The sequence below is a fragment of the Anabrus simplex genome, chromosome 1 (assembly GCF_040414725.1).
Source record: "Anabrus simplex isolate iqAnaSimp1 chromosome 1, ASM4041472v1, whole genome shotgun sequence".
In the NCBI taxonomy this organism is placed as follows: domain Eukaryota; kingdom Metazoa; phylum Arthropoda; class Insecta; order Orthoptera; family Tettigoniidae; genus Anabrus; species Anabrus simplex.
In genome coordinates, this window is record NC_090265.1 from 1,226,602,875 (window position 1) to 1,226,623,600 (window position 20,726).

Genomic DNA, 20,726 nt, shown 5'->3' on the forward strand with positions numbered 1-20,726 from the left:
CAATAAGAGAAAAATAGCATTGTACTGAGCAATATCTGCGTCAATAATTAAGTAAATTAAATAAATAAATAAAATGTAATAAATAACAAACGATTTATTAATTTTAACTTAGCGGCTATTATGTTATTGATTCTTGTTTATTCTTAAGAATAGGCCTACTTTGGACCTCCAGTTCTCAGCTATTCTCTGGTTGGTTGGTTGGTTGGTTGGTTGGTTGGTTGGTTGGTTGGTTGGTTGGTTGGTTGGTTGGTTGGTTGGTTGGTTGGTTGGTTGGTTGGTTGGTTGGTTGGTTGGTTGGTTGGTTGGTTGGTTGGTTGGTTGGTTGGTTGGTTGGTTGGTTGGTTGGTTGGTTGGTTGGTTGGTTGGTTGGTTGGTTGGTTGGTTGGTTGGTTGGTTGGTTGGTTGGTTGGTTGGTTGGTTGGTTGGTTGGTTGGTTGGTTGGTTGGTTGGTTGGTTGGTTGGTTGGTTGGTTGGTTGGTTGGTTGGTTGGTTGGTTGGTTGGTTGGTTGGTTGGTTGGTTGGTTGGTTGGTTGGTTGGTTGGTTGGTTGGTTGGTTGGTTGGTTGGTTGGTTGGTTGGTTGGTTGGTTGGTTGGTTGGTTGGTTGGTTGGTTGGTTGGTTGGTTGGTTGGTTGGTTGGTTGGTTGGTTGGTTGGTTGGTTGGTTGGTTGGTTGGTTGGTTGGTTGGTTGGTTGGTTGGTTGGTTGGTTGGTTGGTTGGTTGGTTGGTTGGTTGGTTGGTTGGTTGGTTGGTTGGTTGGTTGGTTGGTTGGTTGGTTGGTTGGTTGGTTGGTTGGTTGGTTGGTTGGTTGGTTGGTTGGTTGGTTGGTTGGTTGGTTGGTTGGTTGGTTGGTTGGTTGGTTGGTTGGTTGGTTGGTTGGTTGGTTGGTTGGTTGGTTGGTTGGTTGGTTGGTTGGTTGGTTGGTTGGTTGGTTGGTTGGTTGGTTGGTTGGTTGGTTGGTTGGTTGGTTGGTTGGTTGGTTGGTTGGTTGGTTGGTTGGTTGGTTGGTTGGTTGGTTGGTTGGTTGGTTGGTTGGTTGGTTGGTTGGTTGGTTGGTTGGTTGGTTGGTTGGTTGGTTGGTTGGTTGGTTGGTTGGTTGGTTGGTTGGTTGGTTGGTTGGTTGGTTGGTTGGTTGGTTGGTTGGTTGGTTGGTTGGTTGGTTGGTTGGTTGGTTGGTTGGTTGGTTGGTTGGTTGGTTGGTTGGTTGGTTGGTTGGTTGGTTGGTTGGTTGGTTGGTTGGTTGGTTGGTTGGTTGGTTGGTTGGTTGGTTGGTTGGTTGGTTGGTTGGTTGGTTGGTTGGTTGGTTGGTTGGTTGGTTGGTTGGTTGGTTGGTTGGTTGGTTGGTTGGTTGGTTGGTTGGTTGGTTGGTTGGTTGGTTGGTTGGTTGGTTGGTTGGTTGGTTGGTTGGTTGGTTGGTTGGTTGGTTGGTTGGTTGGTTGGTTGGTTGGTTGGTTGGTTGGTTGGTTGGTTGGTTGGTTGGTTGGTTGGTTGGTTGGTTGGTTGGTTGGTTGGTTGGTTGGTTGGTTGGTTGGTTGGTTGGTTGGTTGGTTGGTTGGTTGGTTGGTTGGTTGGTTGGTTGGTTGGTTGGTTGGTTGGTTGGTTGGTTGGTTGGTTGGTTGGTTGGTTGGTTGGTTGGTTGGTTGGTTGGTTGGTTGGTTGGTTGGTTGGTTGGTTGGTTGGTTGGTTGGTTGGTTGGTTGGTTGGTTGGTTGGTTGGTTGGTTGGTTGGTTGGTTGGTTGGTTGGTTGGTTGGTTGGTTGGTTGGTTGGTTGGTTGGTTGGTTGGTTGGTTGGTTGGTTGGTTGGTTGGTTGGTTGGTTGGTTGGTTGGTTGGTTGGTTGGTTGGTTGGTTGGTTGGTTGGTTGGTTGGTTGGTTGGTTGGTTGGTTGGTTGGTTGGTTGGTTGGTTTACACTAATCAAGAAATAATATTTGGTAACATCTTTAGATGTTCCAAACTACATTTTAGAAATTCATAATAGAATGGAGATCAGGCTATTATGACAGTAACATTTCGTGTTTACATAACAGAGGGCTCCACTCCCATCCAGATGTTTGGGAGGTGTCAGTGTAAGTTCGAAGATACGAGAGCCTCGGTTCAAAATGTGTGTGTGATGGGATACTGGAGAAAACATGAGGAGCTATCTGACAGCTGTACAAACTGACGGTGCTTATAGCGGTAAATGTTATATGGCGTCGGCAGGTGTAAGTCTTGACACAAATACCGATCTCCTGACCATTAGCAAGTAATCAATGACTGCTCGACACTTGTAGTGTTTACAAATCATGGCTGATCGTGCGGGACCAAGATAGGCAACAAAAGAAGGTGTTCATCTTCACTGTGCCTTCCCGAGGGAGTGGACAGGGAGGAGGAGGAGGTTGGTTTTCAGACCCGTTATATGATGTGCTTTTCTTATGGTAATGACGTACTGAAAGATATTGTTGTTTCTTGCAACTGTCCATTTTGGAGTCTGATCTGCGTGATCTGAATGACTGTGGTCATTTTAATTAGTTGAGGATTAGTAATATTGCTCCAGGTGGCCACCATGACGTGTGTGTAAGTGGTCAACCATCCATGTGGTGACTAAAGCCAATGTTGCTCAACTGCAGTTAATGCAATTGAAGACATGGATGGAAGAAGGGCTTAAGTCAGTTTGTGGCGTTATTCGGTAAATTGCATATATACGTTCCTTGGAGGCTGTTCTAGATTCTACCTAAATGGCTTCTCGGTAGTGTCAATAGATGCCGTGTGATGTGCTATATTGAGTTGCGCCGTTCTTCCAAATATTGCTCGCGCCCGACTTAAAATACACTCCAATGCTGACTTACGGCGAGCCAGCAATCATCACTCATCGGATGCCAAACGGCTGACGCAGGAGTAATGTCAGGAGGAGAAACATCTGATGTTTCAGCAGATGACAGTGAATATATACCAAGTGAAACCTCAGATGATTCGGATACTAAATCTTTACTATCCGAATGTTCTGCCGTTCTCAGCCCAGTGTCATTTGCAACACCACAAACTAAAGGACTTAAGTTTTCTATTCCAGAGTATGTCATATTATGTCACTCTCCTGAAGGAACTGTATGAGGAAGGCAGACTTATAATATTACGTTTTCATGATAAGTTTCAGTTATTGAAGGATATGAGGTCTGTAGATACTTTGGGTAGCTTTCCAGTCCCTCATGTAGGTATTGAACCCGGGAAATTAAAATATGTTAAGGATTTAGTAAGCTTTCTATGCGCAGCTGCACGTGCATGGTTTGAAAATATTTTCCGGGGAGCTGAATCTGTGGGAGTAGGAAATTCTCGATATAGTGAGCCCCCTAATAATATGTTGTGACCTGTCAAATGTTCTAACCGGTAAAACTTGTCTACATGCTTCCAACAATGTAAATAACATTAATTTTCAATGAAAATGTTTCTTGAAAATGGAATAAGGGCGTAACTCCAAAATACAAAATTGACAACAAACCACAAAATTTATAAATATTTTTGATGTACATATTATGAAATAATCAAGAATGTAGTTAATGTTATATTATTCCAAAATTCTGTATTTCTGAGAAAAGTGTTTAATGTTGTAATTCTGTAAACTCATTTATCTCAAAAGAGTGTTTTTTGAGTTACGCCCTTCTTCCATCCATGTCTTCAATTGTAATGTTAGGTTAGTGTTTGCGATTTCAGTCTGTGTGAAGGTGTGATATTCATTTCGAATACCGTGTTAGTTTGGGAGTGATCATCTTTCAAGAGGCGAGCATAAATGATGTACAGTACCCAGAGTTTTTTTTAGGTGTACAAGGTGTTGTGGGCAGTGGCGGCGCGTTCTATATGTTCAGTGGTTCAGTGAACCCCCTAGAAATAGATAAGTCTAGGTACAATGATTTGTCAGAGCCTATTCCTTAAATTTGCTCCGTATATCAGCGCGCGTAGTGGTATTTTTGACATCAACACTCGGTTGCTCTCCGGAACCAGCGAAGAGGTTCAATTTCAGGACTGAACGCGCGGGGCCGTGAGACGTAAGGAGGGTGCGCTGGGCGAGGGGCTGTGAGGAGCAGGGAAAACATAGCCCAGGAATCGCTGGCAACTGGACCAGCGATACACACGAGTTACATCGAGCAGTTCCGAAATTAGCCGAAGTATTGTCAGAGCGCGCGGTTAAAATTTGCCGTATGTGGTAGGTTTTGAAGGGAATTTAATTTGGCGTATTTGGCTTTCTGATGTAATTAACCGCAATGAGCCAGAATAGTTTGCTAACTACGGTTTGTATAGCATCAATAGGCGTAAGTAGCCTAAGTTTATGTAATCAAATGAAACTTTTCATTAGTAATACGTGTTTTATGAAAAATAAACAGCAAAATACGTCAACAAATAAATAACAGTAGTCTGCCTAACACGTTCTGGAAGAAGTTATTCCTACGTAAGCAACGTCTTCAAAATGAGGGGAAATTGGATCAGCTTAAAGTAATTGCACCTCATATCCTCTGACTTTCATTCTTCATTGTTTTGGTAACTTCTTCGAGCTGTAGCCGTGTCTCTGCAAAGCAAAGTCATGTTTCTAATCAAGCAATGTCACTATTTTACATCTATGTAAACATCAAGTAACAATAATAATCTGAACACGTTATTTTCCACAGCAGTGAACCCCCAGACGTTTTATCCACGCGCCGCCACTGGTTGTAGCCTACTTCGGTTGTTTTGTTGAGGTGCCCAATTGCCCATGTTGGATAAATGAGGGAGAAATACAATTTGCTTTGCGTCATACCGACACTGGTAGGTCTTACGGCGAAGATGGTCTAGGAATGGGAAGACAGCAGCTGTGGCCTTCGTTAAGGTACAGCTCCAGAATTTTCCTGGTATTGTAACAGGAACGCCCGAACTTCAGCTTTATCGGAGAGCATGGGTTGACGCAAGGGCGTGTACGGTCAATGCTAGGAACCACAGAGAGAAGGGTATTTGAATAAGTTCTTTTGAAATTTAAAGGCCCGCCTCCCCCTTCAGGGGAGGAATGAAAACATTTTAGTAGTAGCAATAGTTAGCTTAAATCTGTGTATGTGTGTATTCCCAGCTGCCACGGTGTGCGGGCCAGCTGTAGAAGATATCGGTCAGAGATCGTTACTCTGTTCGGCAGATTGCCGACGTGTTTACGGAGAGTACAAGTGCTCGCGTCTGTGGACGTACAGTGCTCCGCTATCCCATGACATTTGCTCAGTCAGTGTATAATTGAGTGTTTTGTACGCTAGAAGCGTATATTTCCTGGAAAATGATTGCCGCGTGCCGAGTAGTGAATAGTGTGTCAGTATCTGCCGTTTAGCCTGTGTGACAACGTTTAACTAGTCGATAACTTAATGCTAGCAAACATGTTATACTGACTGATTCACCCATGGTAAAGAATAACGACATTTCCCCTAGGAAAAGTTCTGAAATATAAGGTAATTCCGGTAGAGTTGCCGCACTTTTTATGTCTTTTGTTATATCTCGGTATATTTACTTTAAAAATTGTTGCAAATTCATCGAGCATAATTTGAAAACATGTACATTTGATCAGAGATGAACAAAATATTGGTAATTGAAAGTAAATGGGAAAAAGGAGGGAACAAAGATATTGTTGCATCAGCGGCGTCTCTCCCTGGATCCCGGTATAGATGCCGACTTGGCTCGGAAGAGATGCCGCACGTAAAATAATTAATTACAAAATCCAATTTAAGCCAATTTCTTCAACTTTAATATAACCGAACACTAGAACGTACTACAAGACAATTATATCCATATAATATAATCATTCAATTGTAAAAGAATCTATCTGATAATTTACAACATTAAATTAATCATATTTTAATTTCGATTTACTATGAATGTGCATGTGCAATGGATTCTTCACTGTGTTATATAAAACCCCACGGCACTTAACGCCCTTGAAAGGACTCTGGCCTGCCCAGTGACCGCTGCTCAGCCCGAAGGCCTGCAGATTACGAGGGGGCGTGTGGTCAGCACGACGCATCCTCTCGGCCGTTATTCTGGGCTTCCGAGACCGGAGCCGCCATCTCACCGCCAGATAGCTCCTCAATTCTAATCACGTAGGCTGAGTGGACCTCGAACCAGCCCTCAAGTCGACAGAAAAATCCCTGACTTGGCCGGAAATCGAATCCGGGGCCTCCGGGAGAGAGGCAGGCACGCTATCCCTACACCACAGGGCCGTCGTGTTATATAAAGGAAACATCAAAATCATAATGAATATAATTCTGTCCTAACACAGTAATTTGAAAACATGTCTAAGGCAGGATTCTTGAATTAAAAACTGATGTTTATCCTCTTACATGTTTTTACAGATTGTTTCTTAAAACTTTGTTTTCTAGCAATCTTGCTGCAACAGTCGTTATATGTGGAGCAAGATTCATGCAGCCACTGCTTGTAACTCAAACACTAGATACAGTCATCCCTTTTTTAATATCATTTTGACTTCGGTGATTATTGAAGTAGCTATACCTGCTGGACCCAGAGAGCCTTTTTCCAGATTTCCTGACTGCATTCTAAGGTTCAATGTTCGTTCCGGAATTCTGTAGCATGATTCTGCCACCCTGATCAGTATTTCCTTGGCTTTCAGTCTTTTAACAGCCTCTCTTAAATTTTCCTCTGTCTATTGAGGTCTTTTAACAGTGCCCTTACTTTTATACTGAGCAGGCATGTCGCAAATTTTTATTTCTGAAAATAATATAATTTTATATAATAAAATAATGTTACCAATGAAATCAGTAAAAATAGATTATGTATATTAAGAATCGTGAGACGATAAAATATTCGAATTAAATACCGGTACACTCTGAATAGTATTGAATGTTTCCAGATCGCTTGTAGAATCTGATAGCAATGAGGCATATCAGCCGGATTGTTGTGCGGCAACTCTCCCAACTACCAGGGAGAGACGCCGCACCCTCCTGTTGTCATACCTCAAGGCTATCATGGCCCAAAATTAGCTTACTCTCAACTACAGTTATGCTTCTGACGTCTACTGTACTAAAAACGTCTGATTTAAGCATTTGAAGCCAACTTAATATACAATAAATTAACACATGGAAAAACTTTGTCAGGAGGAAACATGTACTCGCCTCAAGATATCGGCTATGATTGGCGTAATATACGAGCAAATTTCGTCACACTCGCAGACAGTAGTTCTTCCTTAGAAACTGAAAAACCACACATATTGCCATCTAGCTGTAACTATAGGAACCTTTAGCTAGAGTGTATGCGGCATCTCTACCGGAGCGGCATCTGTCCCGGATTTACCTTACACAATGACGGACTACAGGAATGTAAGCTCAGAGATATATACCTGCTAAGTCGTAGAAGAGGTAGTTGTAGGTATGGTACATCTTTCCGAGTAGAGCGGCCATGGCTGATGATGTGTTTCACCGTCCCTGGAGAGTTACCTGGAAGAAATAATTTGAATTTGAATTATTCTCAATACATGAAATGGAGAGCAGTCTTATAATAATATAACAGGTAGAGTGGGCTTTGTATAATGAAAGAACAGTCGATGAACATCAATGATTTCCATACAGAATGAACGTTCCTGATATCATGCTCAAATCCTCAGACTCTGCCAAGCAATAATATGCATGTCATGGCATTATTTTGCATTTCTTTTTCTGACGTGACGTTTCTCTCTACACGCCTGCATATAAGAAAAGTTGGGGTTAAGAAAATCAGCCTCTACTACGTAATTTGTGATATCCGAAGCCATCTCTTTGCAGATTCGACTCAAGTGTTAGGTGCTTCAGCCTGTCGAAACTAATTTTGATTAATAAATCTAAAAACTTCCTAAGAAAAATAAACAAGTGGTATTACTATTATACTTGAAAAAGAAACAACTTAATTAAGGTTTAAAATTTCTTTCTTTCTTTCTTTCTTTCTTTCTTTCTTTCTTTCTTTCTTTCTTAATCCGTTTACCTTCCGGGGTTGATTTTTCCTCAGGACTCAGGGAGGGATCCCACCTCCACCGCCTCAATGACAGTGCCCTGGAGCGTGAAACTTTCGTTTGGGATTACAACTGGGAATGAGGACCAGTACCTCGACGGCGGCCTCACCTGCTATGCTGAACAGGGGCCTAGTGCTGGAATAGGAAGATTGGAAAGGATATACAAGAAAGAGGGAGGAAGCTGGCGTGGCCTTAAGTTAGGTACCATCCCTGCATTTGCGTGGAGGAGAAGTGGGAAACCACGGAAAACGACTTCGAGGATGTCTGAGGAGCAAATCGAACCCCACTCTACTCAGTTGACCTTCTGAGGCTGCGTGGAACCCGTTCAGCCCTGGTACCGCTTTCGAAATTTCGTGGCAGAGGCGGGAATCGAATCCGGATCTCCAGGGGTGACAACGAATCACGCTAACCACTTCAACACAGAGGCGGACGTTTAAAAATATATTAATCAAAATTATTTTCGGTAGGCTGAATAACCTAGCAGTTATTTTAAAAAATCACTAGGTGATTCAAAATCTCGGCCAAATGGCACAAAGAATAATTTAAGTGCGATTATGCAGCCTATCCAGTGGGACCTTTACGATTTTAGCTATCGATTATCAGGATTTAGTCAGTACACCTCGAGGCACCATAGTCAGTGAACGCGTCAACCAATTTAAAAGAATCTGGACTCGTTTTGTCTGCCAATAGACAAGTTAAAAATATATTCAGGGCGTTCAAAAAATGATTGTTACTCCCTCCATAACTCAGATGACATTGTCACTGTTCACAAGTTGAAGAGTGCAGCGTCATTCATGACGATGTGCAGGAGTATTACTGGACAATGCTCAGACAACGTTGATGCAGAGATAATCATGGGCAACATTCGATCGTGTAGATTTTCTGGAGGGGAGGAGTGGCTGCTTCGCACATTCAGACAAGATTAGTACTCGTATGTGGTGAAGCAGCATCAAGTCGCAGAGCCATGACAAAACGTGGCCACATGGCACTTCGCAGACCATTACCACCCTAGAATACACAGTGCCGCCTCATCAGCTAGTTTCCATTACAAACCATGACAGTGCTGAACTTGGAAAATTTGTCTCTAGTCATGGCGAGGTTGTGAGAAGTGGGGCAACGTCGCAGCTCGGCCGGATTACCGTATAACTGTGCTTAAGACACTCTCAACGTTTGCATACTTGTACGGGTATTTCCATTTTATGGTGTCTGAGTGATGCAAACATTTTTTAATCGTGTCAGCTAGATGTGCAGTGCCGGGATGCCTAAGCAACTACGGTATTTCAGTCAAATTAGAATGATACATACGTTTTTCCGTTCAACAAAATATCCTGATCTTCGTAGTTAATGGATTCGTACGGTCTAAACGAACACCTCACCAGCGTGTATGGAATATTTTGAAGACAAGATCATGAGGTTTATTGAAATATATATCAATAAGATGGAAATACGTGTTTCCCTAAATGTGGTCATCCCATTTAGTGACAATTAGAATACACCGTGATTTTATTGTGTAAGCTCAACTTACCGAGCAAGTTGGCCCTGCGGTTAGGGCGCGCAGCTGTGAGCTTGCCTTCGAAAGATAGTGGGTTCGAGCCCTCCTACCGGCATCCCTTAAGATGGATTTCTGTGGTTTCCTATTTTCACACCAAGGATATGCTGGGGACGTACCTTAATTACGGGCACGGCACCTTCCTTCCCACTCCTAGCCCTTCCTAATCCAATGATGTGGCTATTTGTAGCCGAGTGCAGCCCTCGTAAGGCAGACCCTCCGATGAGGGTTAACTGCGTGTTATGTGTGGTGTGTGAGTTGCAGGGATGTTGGGGACAGCACACAAACCCAGCCCCCGGGCCATTGCAATAAACCAATGAAGGTTGAAATCCCCGACCCGGCCGAAAATCAAACCCAGGACCCTCTGAACTCTCTGACCATTCAGCCAACGAGTCGGACATAAGACCTATCTATGTCGGTGCGACCTAAAGCAAAACTGTTGAATTGTAAGTGCATGTGAACTGTGAACTGTGGCTGCCTACCGAGTGAAGTTTTCACTTCTAGCTTCTAGCTTATAAATACGTAAACATTCTTTGGTTACAGTGCCTACGGAATTAAGTTTTCACTGGATAAAACTTCTAGCTTACTAATTCGTAGAAATTCTATAATTACAAAATGACCGAGCTCGATAGCTGCAGTCGCTTAAGTGCGGCCAGTATCCAGTATTCGGGAGATAGTAGGTTCGAACCCCACTGTCGGCAGTCCTGAAAATGGTTTTCCGTGGTTTCCCATTTTCACACCAGGCAAATGCTGGGGCTGTACCTTAATTAAGGCCACGGCCGGTTCCTTCCCACTCCTAGCCCTTTCCTGTCCCATCGTCGCCATAAGACCTATCTGTGTCGGTGCGACGTAAAACAACTAGCAAAAAAAAAAATGAATTACAAAATGGGAACAGCTTTCATTTCTCGTAGATTCCTGTGATAGTTTTGTTTTTCCGGATGATGTCAATGAAAGAATCTCTTGTGTACCAAACTGATGCCTCTTTACAAAAGTTGAAATTGTTATTGGAAGACACTGAGAATTGCTATGACAGTTGCCTAAGAAAGACAGTTTATGTAATCAATTTGGCCGCATGCTTGCGAAAAAGCGGAAGTGCGGTATCTACACAATTTTAAGTTCAGATTTAATTGATATGCAAACTGCGAAGTGCTATGATGTCATAATAATTAGTGTGTTTTCATTACCGCGCCCTCCATATTTCCTTTGATGTATCACCTTTGTTAGAAAATGGGAATTCCTTTAATATCAAGCATGTTGTTCAGGATTCTAAGAGTAAAATAGATCGTAAATCTTGAAGTTCATGAAATTAATATAGAAGGAATCGTAGACAGTGAAAATGGACGATTGGTTGGAGTTGCCGGGAATAAAACATAATTTTTATTTCCTTATGCCTTTGGACATTTCAAAGAGGTATTGAAACTTATTCCGCTCAAACAACTTACAAAGTTAATATTTACAATTTGTTTTACGTCACACCGACACAGATAGGACTTATGGCGACGATGGGGTAGGACAGGGCTAGGAGTGGGAAGGAAGCGGCCGTGGCCTTAATTAAGGTACAGCCCCAGCATTTTCCTGATGTGGAAATGGGAAACCACGGAAAACCATCTTGAGAGCTGCCAACATTGGGGTTCGAACCCACTGTCTCCCGAATGCAAGTACACAGTTGTGCACCTTAACCACACGGCCGACTTGCTCGGTGAAAACCAATTTAGGACTCCGTCTATTACTTAGTGGATATCGAAGACAAGGTTGCCAGAAATAAGCACGTGAGGACCCTCTGATAGAGACAGGTAGCGTATTCCATTGTCGTGCCTACGAAATAACAAATGAGTTTGTGTACCTTGTGGTGCCATGAGGTGGAAAAGGTAAGAGCGAGTCAGATTTTGACCGTGTTCCGAAATTGTGATTGGATGAGAGGTGGTGAAATTGATTGCACGAGTTGGAGGGTGAGCATGAGGAGAATATTCGATGAAAAAAAAAAGCAAAGTCAGCTCCGTACAGGCCATGAAGGCCCTTGGAGGAGTGGAAGGTAAAGGCTTCCACCATTGTTAACCTCTGCACTTGATGGGGTAGAGTGGTTAGCTCTACGCCCGGCCGTCTTTGCCCCCAGGAATCAAACTGGTACTCATTTTTGGTGTAGCTCAGGGCCATATGCACCTCCGGAAGTGGAAATCTCGTTTCTTAAATTTTACGACTTCCTGACGGGGATTCGAACCCACGTCCTTCCGGGCGAACCGAGCACGCCTTTACCGCCTCGGCCAGGCAGCTCCTGAATATTCGATGAAGGAGGCATAAAACATGAAGATTACGGCGCCGTTTGAGTTTTAGCCAGCCGAGTTCATCGTAGGCATGTGTAACATGGTCATAGTAATGTAGGTCACATACATAGCGAACACGAACGGTTTGGGCGTGTTGTAGTTTGTCATTAAGAGTAGCAGTCAGCATTGGCTCCACCGTCTACGAGAGAATCACTTGTAGTGAGCGGAGCATGTTGAAATCGCAGCTGTTTGGCAAGAAGCTCACTCTACCATACTCATTATTGTAAATAGGAGACTGCGTGGATATAGATACGGTTTAATTAAACTTTTTACATGAAAACATTCTCAGATACTACAGTAATACGTGCGATGCTTCTCTTCAGTAAAAAAAGAAGAAAGCCCACAAAGGTTTTTCCCTAGGATTCAGGGAGAGATCCCACCTCTACCGGCTCAAGGACAGAGTGCTGGAGCTTCAGACTTTGGGTCGGAGGATACAACTGGGGAGAATGACCACTTACTCGCCCAGGCGGCATCACCTGCTATGCTGAACAGGAGCCTTGTGGAGGGATGTGAAGATTGGATGGGACAGGCAAGGAAGGGGGAAGGAAGCGGCCCTGGCCTTAAGTTAGGTACCATCCCGGCATTTGCCTGGATGAGAAGTGGGAAACCACGGAAAACCACTTCCAGGATGGCTGAGGTGGGAATCGAACCCATCTCTACTCAGTTGACCTCCCGAGGCTGAGTGGAGCCCGTTCCAGCCCTCGTACCACTTTTTCAAATTTCGTGGCAGAGCCAGGAATCGAACCCGGACCCGGGGGTGGCAGCCGATCACGCTAACCACTACACCACAGAGGCGGACACAAAGCATAAATACAGGACTAAATGCGTGATGAAAGAGGACGATGTTCCGGTGCAGTTAAGTAAAACAAAATCAATTTACTGTTCATATTAAGTCTTCTGTCCGCCTCTGTGGTGTAGTGGTTAGTGTGATTAGCTGCCACCCCCTGAGGCCCGGGTTCGATTCCCGGCTCTGCCACGAAATTTGAAAAGTGGCATGAGGGCTGGAACGGGGTCCACTCAGCCTCGGGAGGTCAACTGAGTAGAGGTGGGTTCGATTCCCACCTCAGCCATCCTGGATGTGGTTTTCCGTGGTTTCCCACTTCTCCTCCAGGCGAATGCCGGGATGGTACCTAACATAAGGCCACGGCCGCTTCCTTCCCTCTTCCTTGCCTATCCCTTCCAATCTTCCCATCCCTCCACAAGGCCCCTGTTCAGCATAGCAGGTGAGGCCGCCTGGGCGAGGTACTGGTCATTCTCCCCAGTTGTATCCCCGACCACGAGTCTGAAGCTCCAGGACACTGCCCTTGAGGCGGTAGAGGTGGGATCCCTCGCTGTGTCTGAGGGAAAAGCCGACCCTGGAGGGTAAACAGATGATGATGATGATGATGATTAAGTCTTCTAACAACATATGTTTAGAAGGAGGGCACGTATGTTTAGCTATTTTTTGTGTAAATGACCTGGGCTTTTGTATAATTCTGCCCAACGACCGAAAATGTCCTCTCTCGTACGAAGCGAATGAGCGAGCTTTTAAGCCGAAAAACGTTGGCCAGATTTTGGGGTAAAGTAGACAAAATATTATCATCGCCGGTTTAGATCCCTAGCTTTCTGAGTCCAAGTTGGCAGGTTCGAACCTGGATCAGTCCGGTGGTACTTAAAGGTGCTCAAATATGTCAGCCTCTTGTAGCTAGATTAACCGGCACATGAAAGAACTCCCGTGGGAAAAAATTCCGACACCTCAACTTTTCCGAAAACTGTGCATGTAGTTAGTGGGACGTAAATCCACTATTATTATTATTATTATTATTATTATTATTATTATTATTATTATTATTATTATTATTATTATTATTATTATTTATCTGTTTACCCTCCAGGGTCGGTTTTTCCCTCGGACTCAGCGAGGGATCCGCCTCAAGGGCAGTGTCCTGGAATTTCAGACTTTGGGTCGGGGGATACAACTGGGGAGAATGACCAGTACCTCGCCCAGGCGGCCTCACCCGCTATGTTGAACAGAGGCCTTGTGGGGGGATGGGAAGATTGGATGGGACAGGCAAGGAAGAGGGAAGGAAGCGGCCGTGGCCTTAAGTTGCCTGGAGGAGAAGTGGGAAACCGCGGAAAACCACTTCTAAGATGGCTGAGGCGGGAATCGAACCCACCTCTACTCAGTTGACCTCCCGAAGCTGAGTGGACCCCGTTCCAGCCCTCGTACCACTTTTCAAATTTCGTGGCAGAACCCGGACCTCGGGGGTGGCAGCTAATCACGCTAACCACTACACCACGGAGGCGGACATTATTGTTATTATTACTATTCTTATTATTCATCATCATCATCTGTTTACCCTCCAGGGTCGGCTTTTCCCTCGGACACAGCGAGGGATGCCACCTCTACCGCCTCAAGGGCAGTGTCCTGGAGCTTCGGACTCTTGGTCGGGGATACAACTGGGGAGAATGACCAGTACCTCGCCCAGGCGGCCTCACCTGCTATGCTGAACAGGGGCCTTGTGGAGGGATGGGAAGATTGGAAGGGATAGGCAAGGAAGAGGGAAGGAAGCGGCCGTGGCCTTATGTTAGGTACCATCCCGGCATTCGCCTGGAGGAGAAGTGTGAAACCACGGAAAACCACTTCGAGGATGGCTGAGGTGGGAATCGAACCCACCTCTACTCAGTTGACCTCCCGAGGCTGAGTGGACCCCGTTCCAGCCCTCATACCACTTTTCAAATTTCGTGGCAGAGCCGGGAATCGAACCCGGGCCTCCGGGGGTGGCAGCTAATCACGCTAACCACTACACCACAGAGGCGGACACTATTCTTATTATTATTACTATTATTATTACACTAGCCTGCAAAAAAAACTTTTATGTGCGGTAAAAACGAAACTATATGGGTTTTATGAATTTCGTAACGCAGAATTCGGGGGAAAAATTAATTTTGGCGTATCACGTCTGGTTTAGTGGCAATTTTACAAAATATTATGTTGTTCTTACGTGAAAATGTTGATACTTAGTATTGATTAAATTTGATGTATTAATGTAAATTTCAGCTTGCAAAACGTAATCATATTTTGCATGCATTAAATACACATAAATGCTCTTTTTTAAGTAAGTAGATGGTTTGTATTATATTTTTAATGTATATTGAAATTCGTGAAACTGAAGCATAAAGTGCTCGTTTAGTTTCGGCTGTACAGTTGCTTTGAAATTAATAAAACCGTACCTTGAATAAAAATTACATTGTTAAACACATAGTATTTTTACATTATGTGCAGGTTAGATTCACACCTCCGTCTTTTCCCGTTTTCCGTGGAATTTCCGGATTTTTGAAGTTCCCGAATGATCTCTAGAAGGGTCGTCTCGTGCAATCGACCAACAGTAATCGGCCATCATATTCACATCCCAACGTCCCAGATAGCGTCGTTCTGCATCTTTGAGATCCAGGTGAAACCTTTCATCTTGTTCTTCACTGACAACTCCTAAATTTGGAGGGAAATAATCCAGATGTGAAGGTAAGAAATGGAGCTTAAGGCTCATATTACAACTGAGTTCCTTAAACTTTACCAACATTTTCCTTACAATTTCTTTGTACTGAGGGTCCTTAATGTTGCCACGGAATTTAGTCACTACATCCTTGAATGCGTTCCATGCCTCTTTCTCAATTTTGGCCATCGTGTCCGTGAAATTTTTTCCTTCATCAGTTTACGAATCTGTGGTCCATCAAATACGCCTTCTTTGATTTTTGCATCCGATAATGTGGGAAATTTAGTGGATAAATATTGGAAGCATAGGCTACTTTTATCTAACGCCTTGACATACAGTTTCATCAATCCTAATTTGATGTGCAAGGGTGGAAGTAGAATTTTTTCACGATCAATAAGACTTACATTCAAGACATTTTTGGATCCTAGTTGCAGTTGTTTCCTTTCTGGCCAATTCACTGTATCCCAATGTTTATCCCATGCCCTGCTATCCCATTCGCATAGGAAACAGGGAAATTTTGTATAGCCTTTTTGTTGTCCCAGCAACAATCCAATGATCTTCAAATCACCGCAAATTTGCCACCCATGCTCGTGAAATTTAATTTTTTCAAGCACCAACTTTAAGGTCTCGTATGTTTCAGACATTTTTGTGGAGTGTGCAAGTAGTACGTGTGATAGTACATATATCACACCCCCGAATTATATGTAGAAGTTATAGATATTATTGTCAGTATTCGATTTATTATTATTATTATTATTATTATCATTATTATTATCAGTATTTCATTTGTATATTTTGCCATTTATATTGGTAAGCTGGAAGATATCCACATATGTAGGTATGAGTAATATGTTTTGCACGAGTGGGAAACATTGCTTTAATAACTCTGGTAATTTGAATGAGTCATATGGCTACCCCAGTGTTTGTTGTGATGTACTTGTGTCGGGAAATTCATGAGTCATGTATATATCCCAGCCTGATGAGATGAGCTTGTTGTTGTATTAGGAAAATTTGGTGACTCACGGAATATACCGCAGAGTTTGTTATTGTCTTGGGAGGAAGAAGTAGTTCAGGGCTTGGGCTTAAGAAGAGGACCACCCATGATTGGCTGGCAAGCACCAATCCAGACGTATCATCTGAGAGGAGGGGGATGTTGATGTCTATAAAGGTTGATCATACGGCTGCAACCAGGAACATTGTATGGGACATTGTAAGGGTGATTGTAGAGGTGATTGTAAAGGAACGAGAAGGAAGATAACTACAACTAGAACTACAACTGACGCACTGTACGGGAAGGAAGTGGTGCTGATACACGGTACTGGAGTGACACGGCTGCAATGGACTGGACTTCAAACGTTCGTGGAGCGTATTCTTGTTATGTTCGTGGAAAGTGGATGATTGTGGAGAGTGCTTGCGCATTAAGTATTGTAGCACTTGTGGCGGCCTAGCTTTATATGTTGGTGAAAGCTATCTCAAACTTTCAATAATTTATGTTGAGGATCGACAGACGTGTGTATATATCTTTACAACAAGTGTTAAAATATGTGAACACAGTAGTACAAGGTACAGTATCTGTGTGATGTGATAACTGCCGATTATGAGAATCGGTAAGTCGAATTGATATGGAGACAGTGAAGGGTATTTATCTTCATATATGTACATTGTTCATCGGACCATCTACAAATGGTAGCTTAGTTCTCGCTTTCGTTTTCCCACGATTTTCATTATTATTGTTGTTGTTGTTGTTGTAAATATGGAGTCTTACAGCAATATTTTATGTGTGCATTATATGTATAATGTGGTATGTTGATGAGGTGCTCATGCACGGAATTTGTTAAGAATATAGTTAGCTATTTTAGAATCAGTGTTATTGATGAACCTAGGTGCAGTTCCTACCTAATTAGTCGTTTTCAGGAGGTTAGGTAAGGCCTGCAGCAGATGTACCAGTACGCAGCATTATGTACACGCCCTGGGATATACAGTTTATCATGCTCTTATCTAAATTCGAGGGATCCATTCTGGTGAACTCTGGCGCCCATACTACGGACATTTGGGTTAATTATGCTTATTAATTTTATAAAGTTTTTGAGTAATTTGATTTATATATTTTTATTCATGATTTTATTTATTATTATTATCAGCAAAAAGTTACATACGGATGCCAGAACATTTGTATTATGAAGCAAAACAGCCTTTAAACTTATTTTGGAAGAGTCAATAAAAAGACGCCAGTTACTAGGATCATACTCTTTCCCTCCCAATTACGTAGAAGATTTGAAACATAGTACAAAATACAAGTTCATCTTCCTGAGTATAATACTTTCGGACTGTTATCTTTGCAAGGAAACTGCTTTATCAGTCCATCATAAACATTGCATAAGGGCTGGGGCTTTTAACACGTCTGTTTATTCAAGTGGTCTAAGATGAAAGACAAACGCTCAACTGTTTTATCTTCAATCCTACATACCTCACGGTCTATTGCGTATCTGGGGGAGTTTGTTATGAATTTACCAGGAAACCCCCGACTACAATATGAAAATTTAGACAGCAATAAACCTGTAATAAAATGCAAACAATAACAAATCAAACCACATAATTGTATTCTAAAAAATGTTGCGCGAGAACATCTCTCAACATTACATCGTACGAATTCATGCAGATACTAAAACACTGAATTGCGTCAAACTAGACGTGATAAGAAAAAATAGCATCATTTTCGGAATCAGGGCAGCGATTTCCATAAGAATTATATATTTTCTATTTTTTTATATATATATTTTTTGCTAGTTGCTTTAGTCGCACCGACACAGATAGGTCTTATGGCGACGATGGGACAGGGAAGGTCTAGGAGTGGGAAGGAAGCGGCTGTGGCCTGAATAAGGTACAGCCCCAGCATTTGCCTGGTGTGAAAATGGGAAACCACGGAAAACCATTTTCAGGGCTGCCGACAGTGGGGTTCGAACCTACTTTCTCTCCCGAATACTGGATACTGGCCGCACTTAAGCGACTGCAGCTATTGAGCTCGGTATTTTCTATTTTACCGAAAAATCATGTTGGCTAGTGTTATTATTAGTCATTATTATTGTCGATGTTTTCTAAACGTGATTACAAGTGGAAATAAGACATTCGGTTGTGGTTTCTGCCTATTATGGAGTTTTAATTTAGGTTTTCCTGAAATGTATGACTTGCTTTAAGATTTTAATTTGCAAAGTGATTTCCGTTAATGGAAATGGAGAGTGGTAAATTATGTCATTGAAGAGAACTGAACAAATACTCACAATATTTTTCACAATTTGCTTTACATCGCACCGACACAGATAGGCCTTATGGCGACGATGGGATAGGAAAGGATTCGGAGTGGGAAGGAAGCGCCGTGGGCTTAATTTGTCTGGTGTGAAAATGGGAAACTGCGAAAAACCATCTTCGGGGCTGCCGACAGTGGGGTTTGAACCCACTATGGTATTTCCCGAAAGCAAGCTTACAGCTGCGTGGCCCTAACCGCACGGCCAACTCGCTCGGTCAATAATTTATTATGCTTGCATATAGTCCCATATGGCATTCAAAGGAATAATAATAATGACGAAAGTAAAGGACTCAGATGTTCACACGGTGTTGCATATTTAGTCTTTAAATTTTAAAACCTGGTAAGGTATGAATGGGGACTGCTACACGTGTTGTACGAAGGGAAAGCAACAAACTGTATGCACAGAAAATATATTCAATAGCTTTTAATACTATAAATACATTCAAAAGTGAAAAACGGAGCACAGTTCTGAGCTATCGTGCACATCTTTTCTGGCATCTTCCTTCAGAGAAGTATATACTTCAATTAATCGGGAAGCTCCAGTAGTGACAGTGCCAAACAATCCAGCTTTTGCCACACAGCGCGTTCACTCAACTTCGCACGCGACTGTAGCGCCAGTGCTACCTCTAGAGTATTTATTACCAACTCTATGGTTGGACAATGCATATGTGAAAAATCCAGAGTTCTAGACCTTCAGGCAAGCAACTCAATGTTGAAAACATGCTAGGGATATGAGCAACACATTTTAGGTAACATCGAATGCAAAGTATGCAGTAGATGCATGCACGATCTTCACGTTGATTAAATAACACTTCATTTTAGAAGAACGTTCTATCTCGAATAGCGGTAGAAAAGTCACTATACATTTCTTACGATGTGCCGGCGTGATGCCATATCCGGTCGATTAGATTAGCCGTTTTCCTTTTCTACCACTACGAGCGCTAGTGTGAGTCAATGATGATAACACGCGTAGACTAATAGTATTGTTCACTGGAAACTCAACCATATCCTCGATTAGATTAGCCGTTTTCCTTTTCTACCACTACGAGCGCTAGTGTGAGTCAATGATGATAACACGCGTAGACTAATAGTATTGTTCACTGGAAACTCAACCATATCCTCGATTAGATTAGCCGTTTTCCTTTTCTACCACTACGAGCGTTAGTGTGAGTCAATGATGATAACGCGTGGTAGACCGATAATATTGGTCACTGGAAACTCAACCATATCCGGTCGATTAGATTCGCAGTTTTCCTTTTCTACCACTACGAGCGCTAGTGTGAGTCAATTATGATAACACGCGGTCGACTAATAATATTGTTCACTGGAAACTCAACCATATCCGGTCGATTAGATTCGCAGTTTTCCTTTTCTACCACTACGAGCGCTAGTGTGAGTCAATTATGATAACACGCGGTCGACTAATAATATTGTTCACTGGAAACTCAACCATATCCTCGATTAGATTAGCAGTTTTCCTTTTCTACCACTACGAGCGTTAGTGTGAGTCAATGATGATAACACACGGTAGACCGATAATATTTTTCACTGGAAACTCAACCATATCCGGTCGATTAGATACGCAGTCTTCCTTTTCTACCACTACGAGCGCTAGTGTGAGTCAATTATGATAACACGCGGTAGACCGATAATATTGTTCACTGGAAACTCAATCATATCCGGTCGATTAGATTATCAGTTTTCCTTTTCTCCCACTACGAGCGCTAGTGTGAGTTAATGATGATAACACACGGTAGACCGATAATATTGTTCACTGGAAACTCAACCATAGCCGGTCGATTAGATTAGCAGTTTTCCTTTTCTACCACTACGAGCGCTAGTGTGAGTCAATGATGATAACACACGGTAGACCGATAATATTTTTCACTGGAAACTCAACCATACCCGGTCGATTAGATTAGCAGTTTTCTTTTTCTACCACTACGAGCGTTAGTGTGAGTCAATGATGATACCACGCGGTAGACCGATAATATTGTTCACTGGAAACTCAACCATACCCGGTCGATTAGATTAGCAGTTTTCCTTTTCTACCACTACGAGAGCTAGTGTGAGTTAATGATGATAACACGCGGTAGACGGATAATTGTT

The 20,726-nt window shown here is 42.8% G+C and overlaps 1 protein-coding gene across 4 annotated transcripts in view; it reads right to left on the bottom strand.

The window, feature by feature from the left end:
* LOC136858218 (very long chain fatty acid elongase AAEL008004) overlaps positions 1-20,726 on the bottom strand; it is a 244,715-nt gene that overhangs the window by 86,171 nt on the left and 137,818 nt on the right. For all 4 annotated transcript variants that reach the window (XM_067137604.2, XM_067137601.2, XM_067137605.2 and 1 more), the window contains one exon: positions 7,326-7,422. In XM_067137604.2, the coding sequence (XP_066993705.2) occupies positions 7,326-7,386 (61 nt within the window). In that variant the 5' untranslated portion in view covers positions 7,387-7,422. The remainder of the gene's footprint in view (positions 1-7,325; positions 7,423-20,726) is intronic.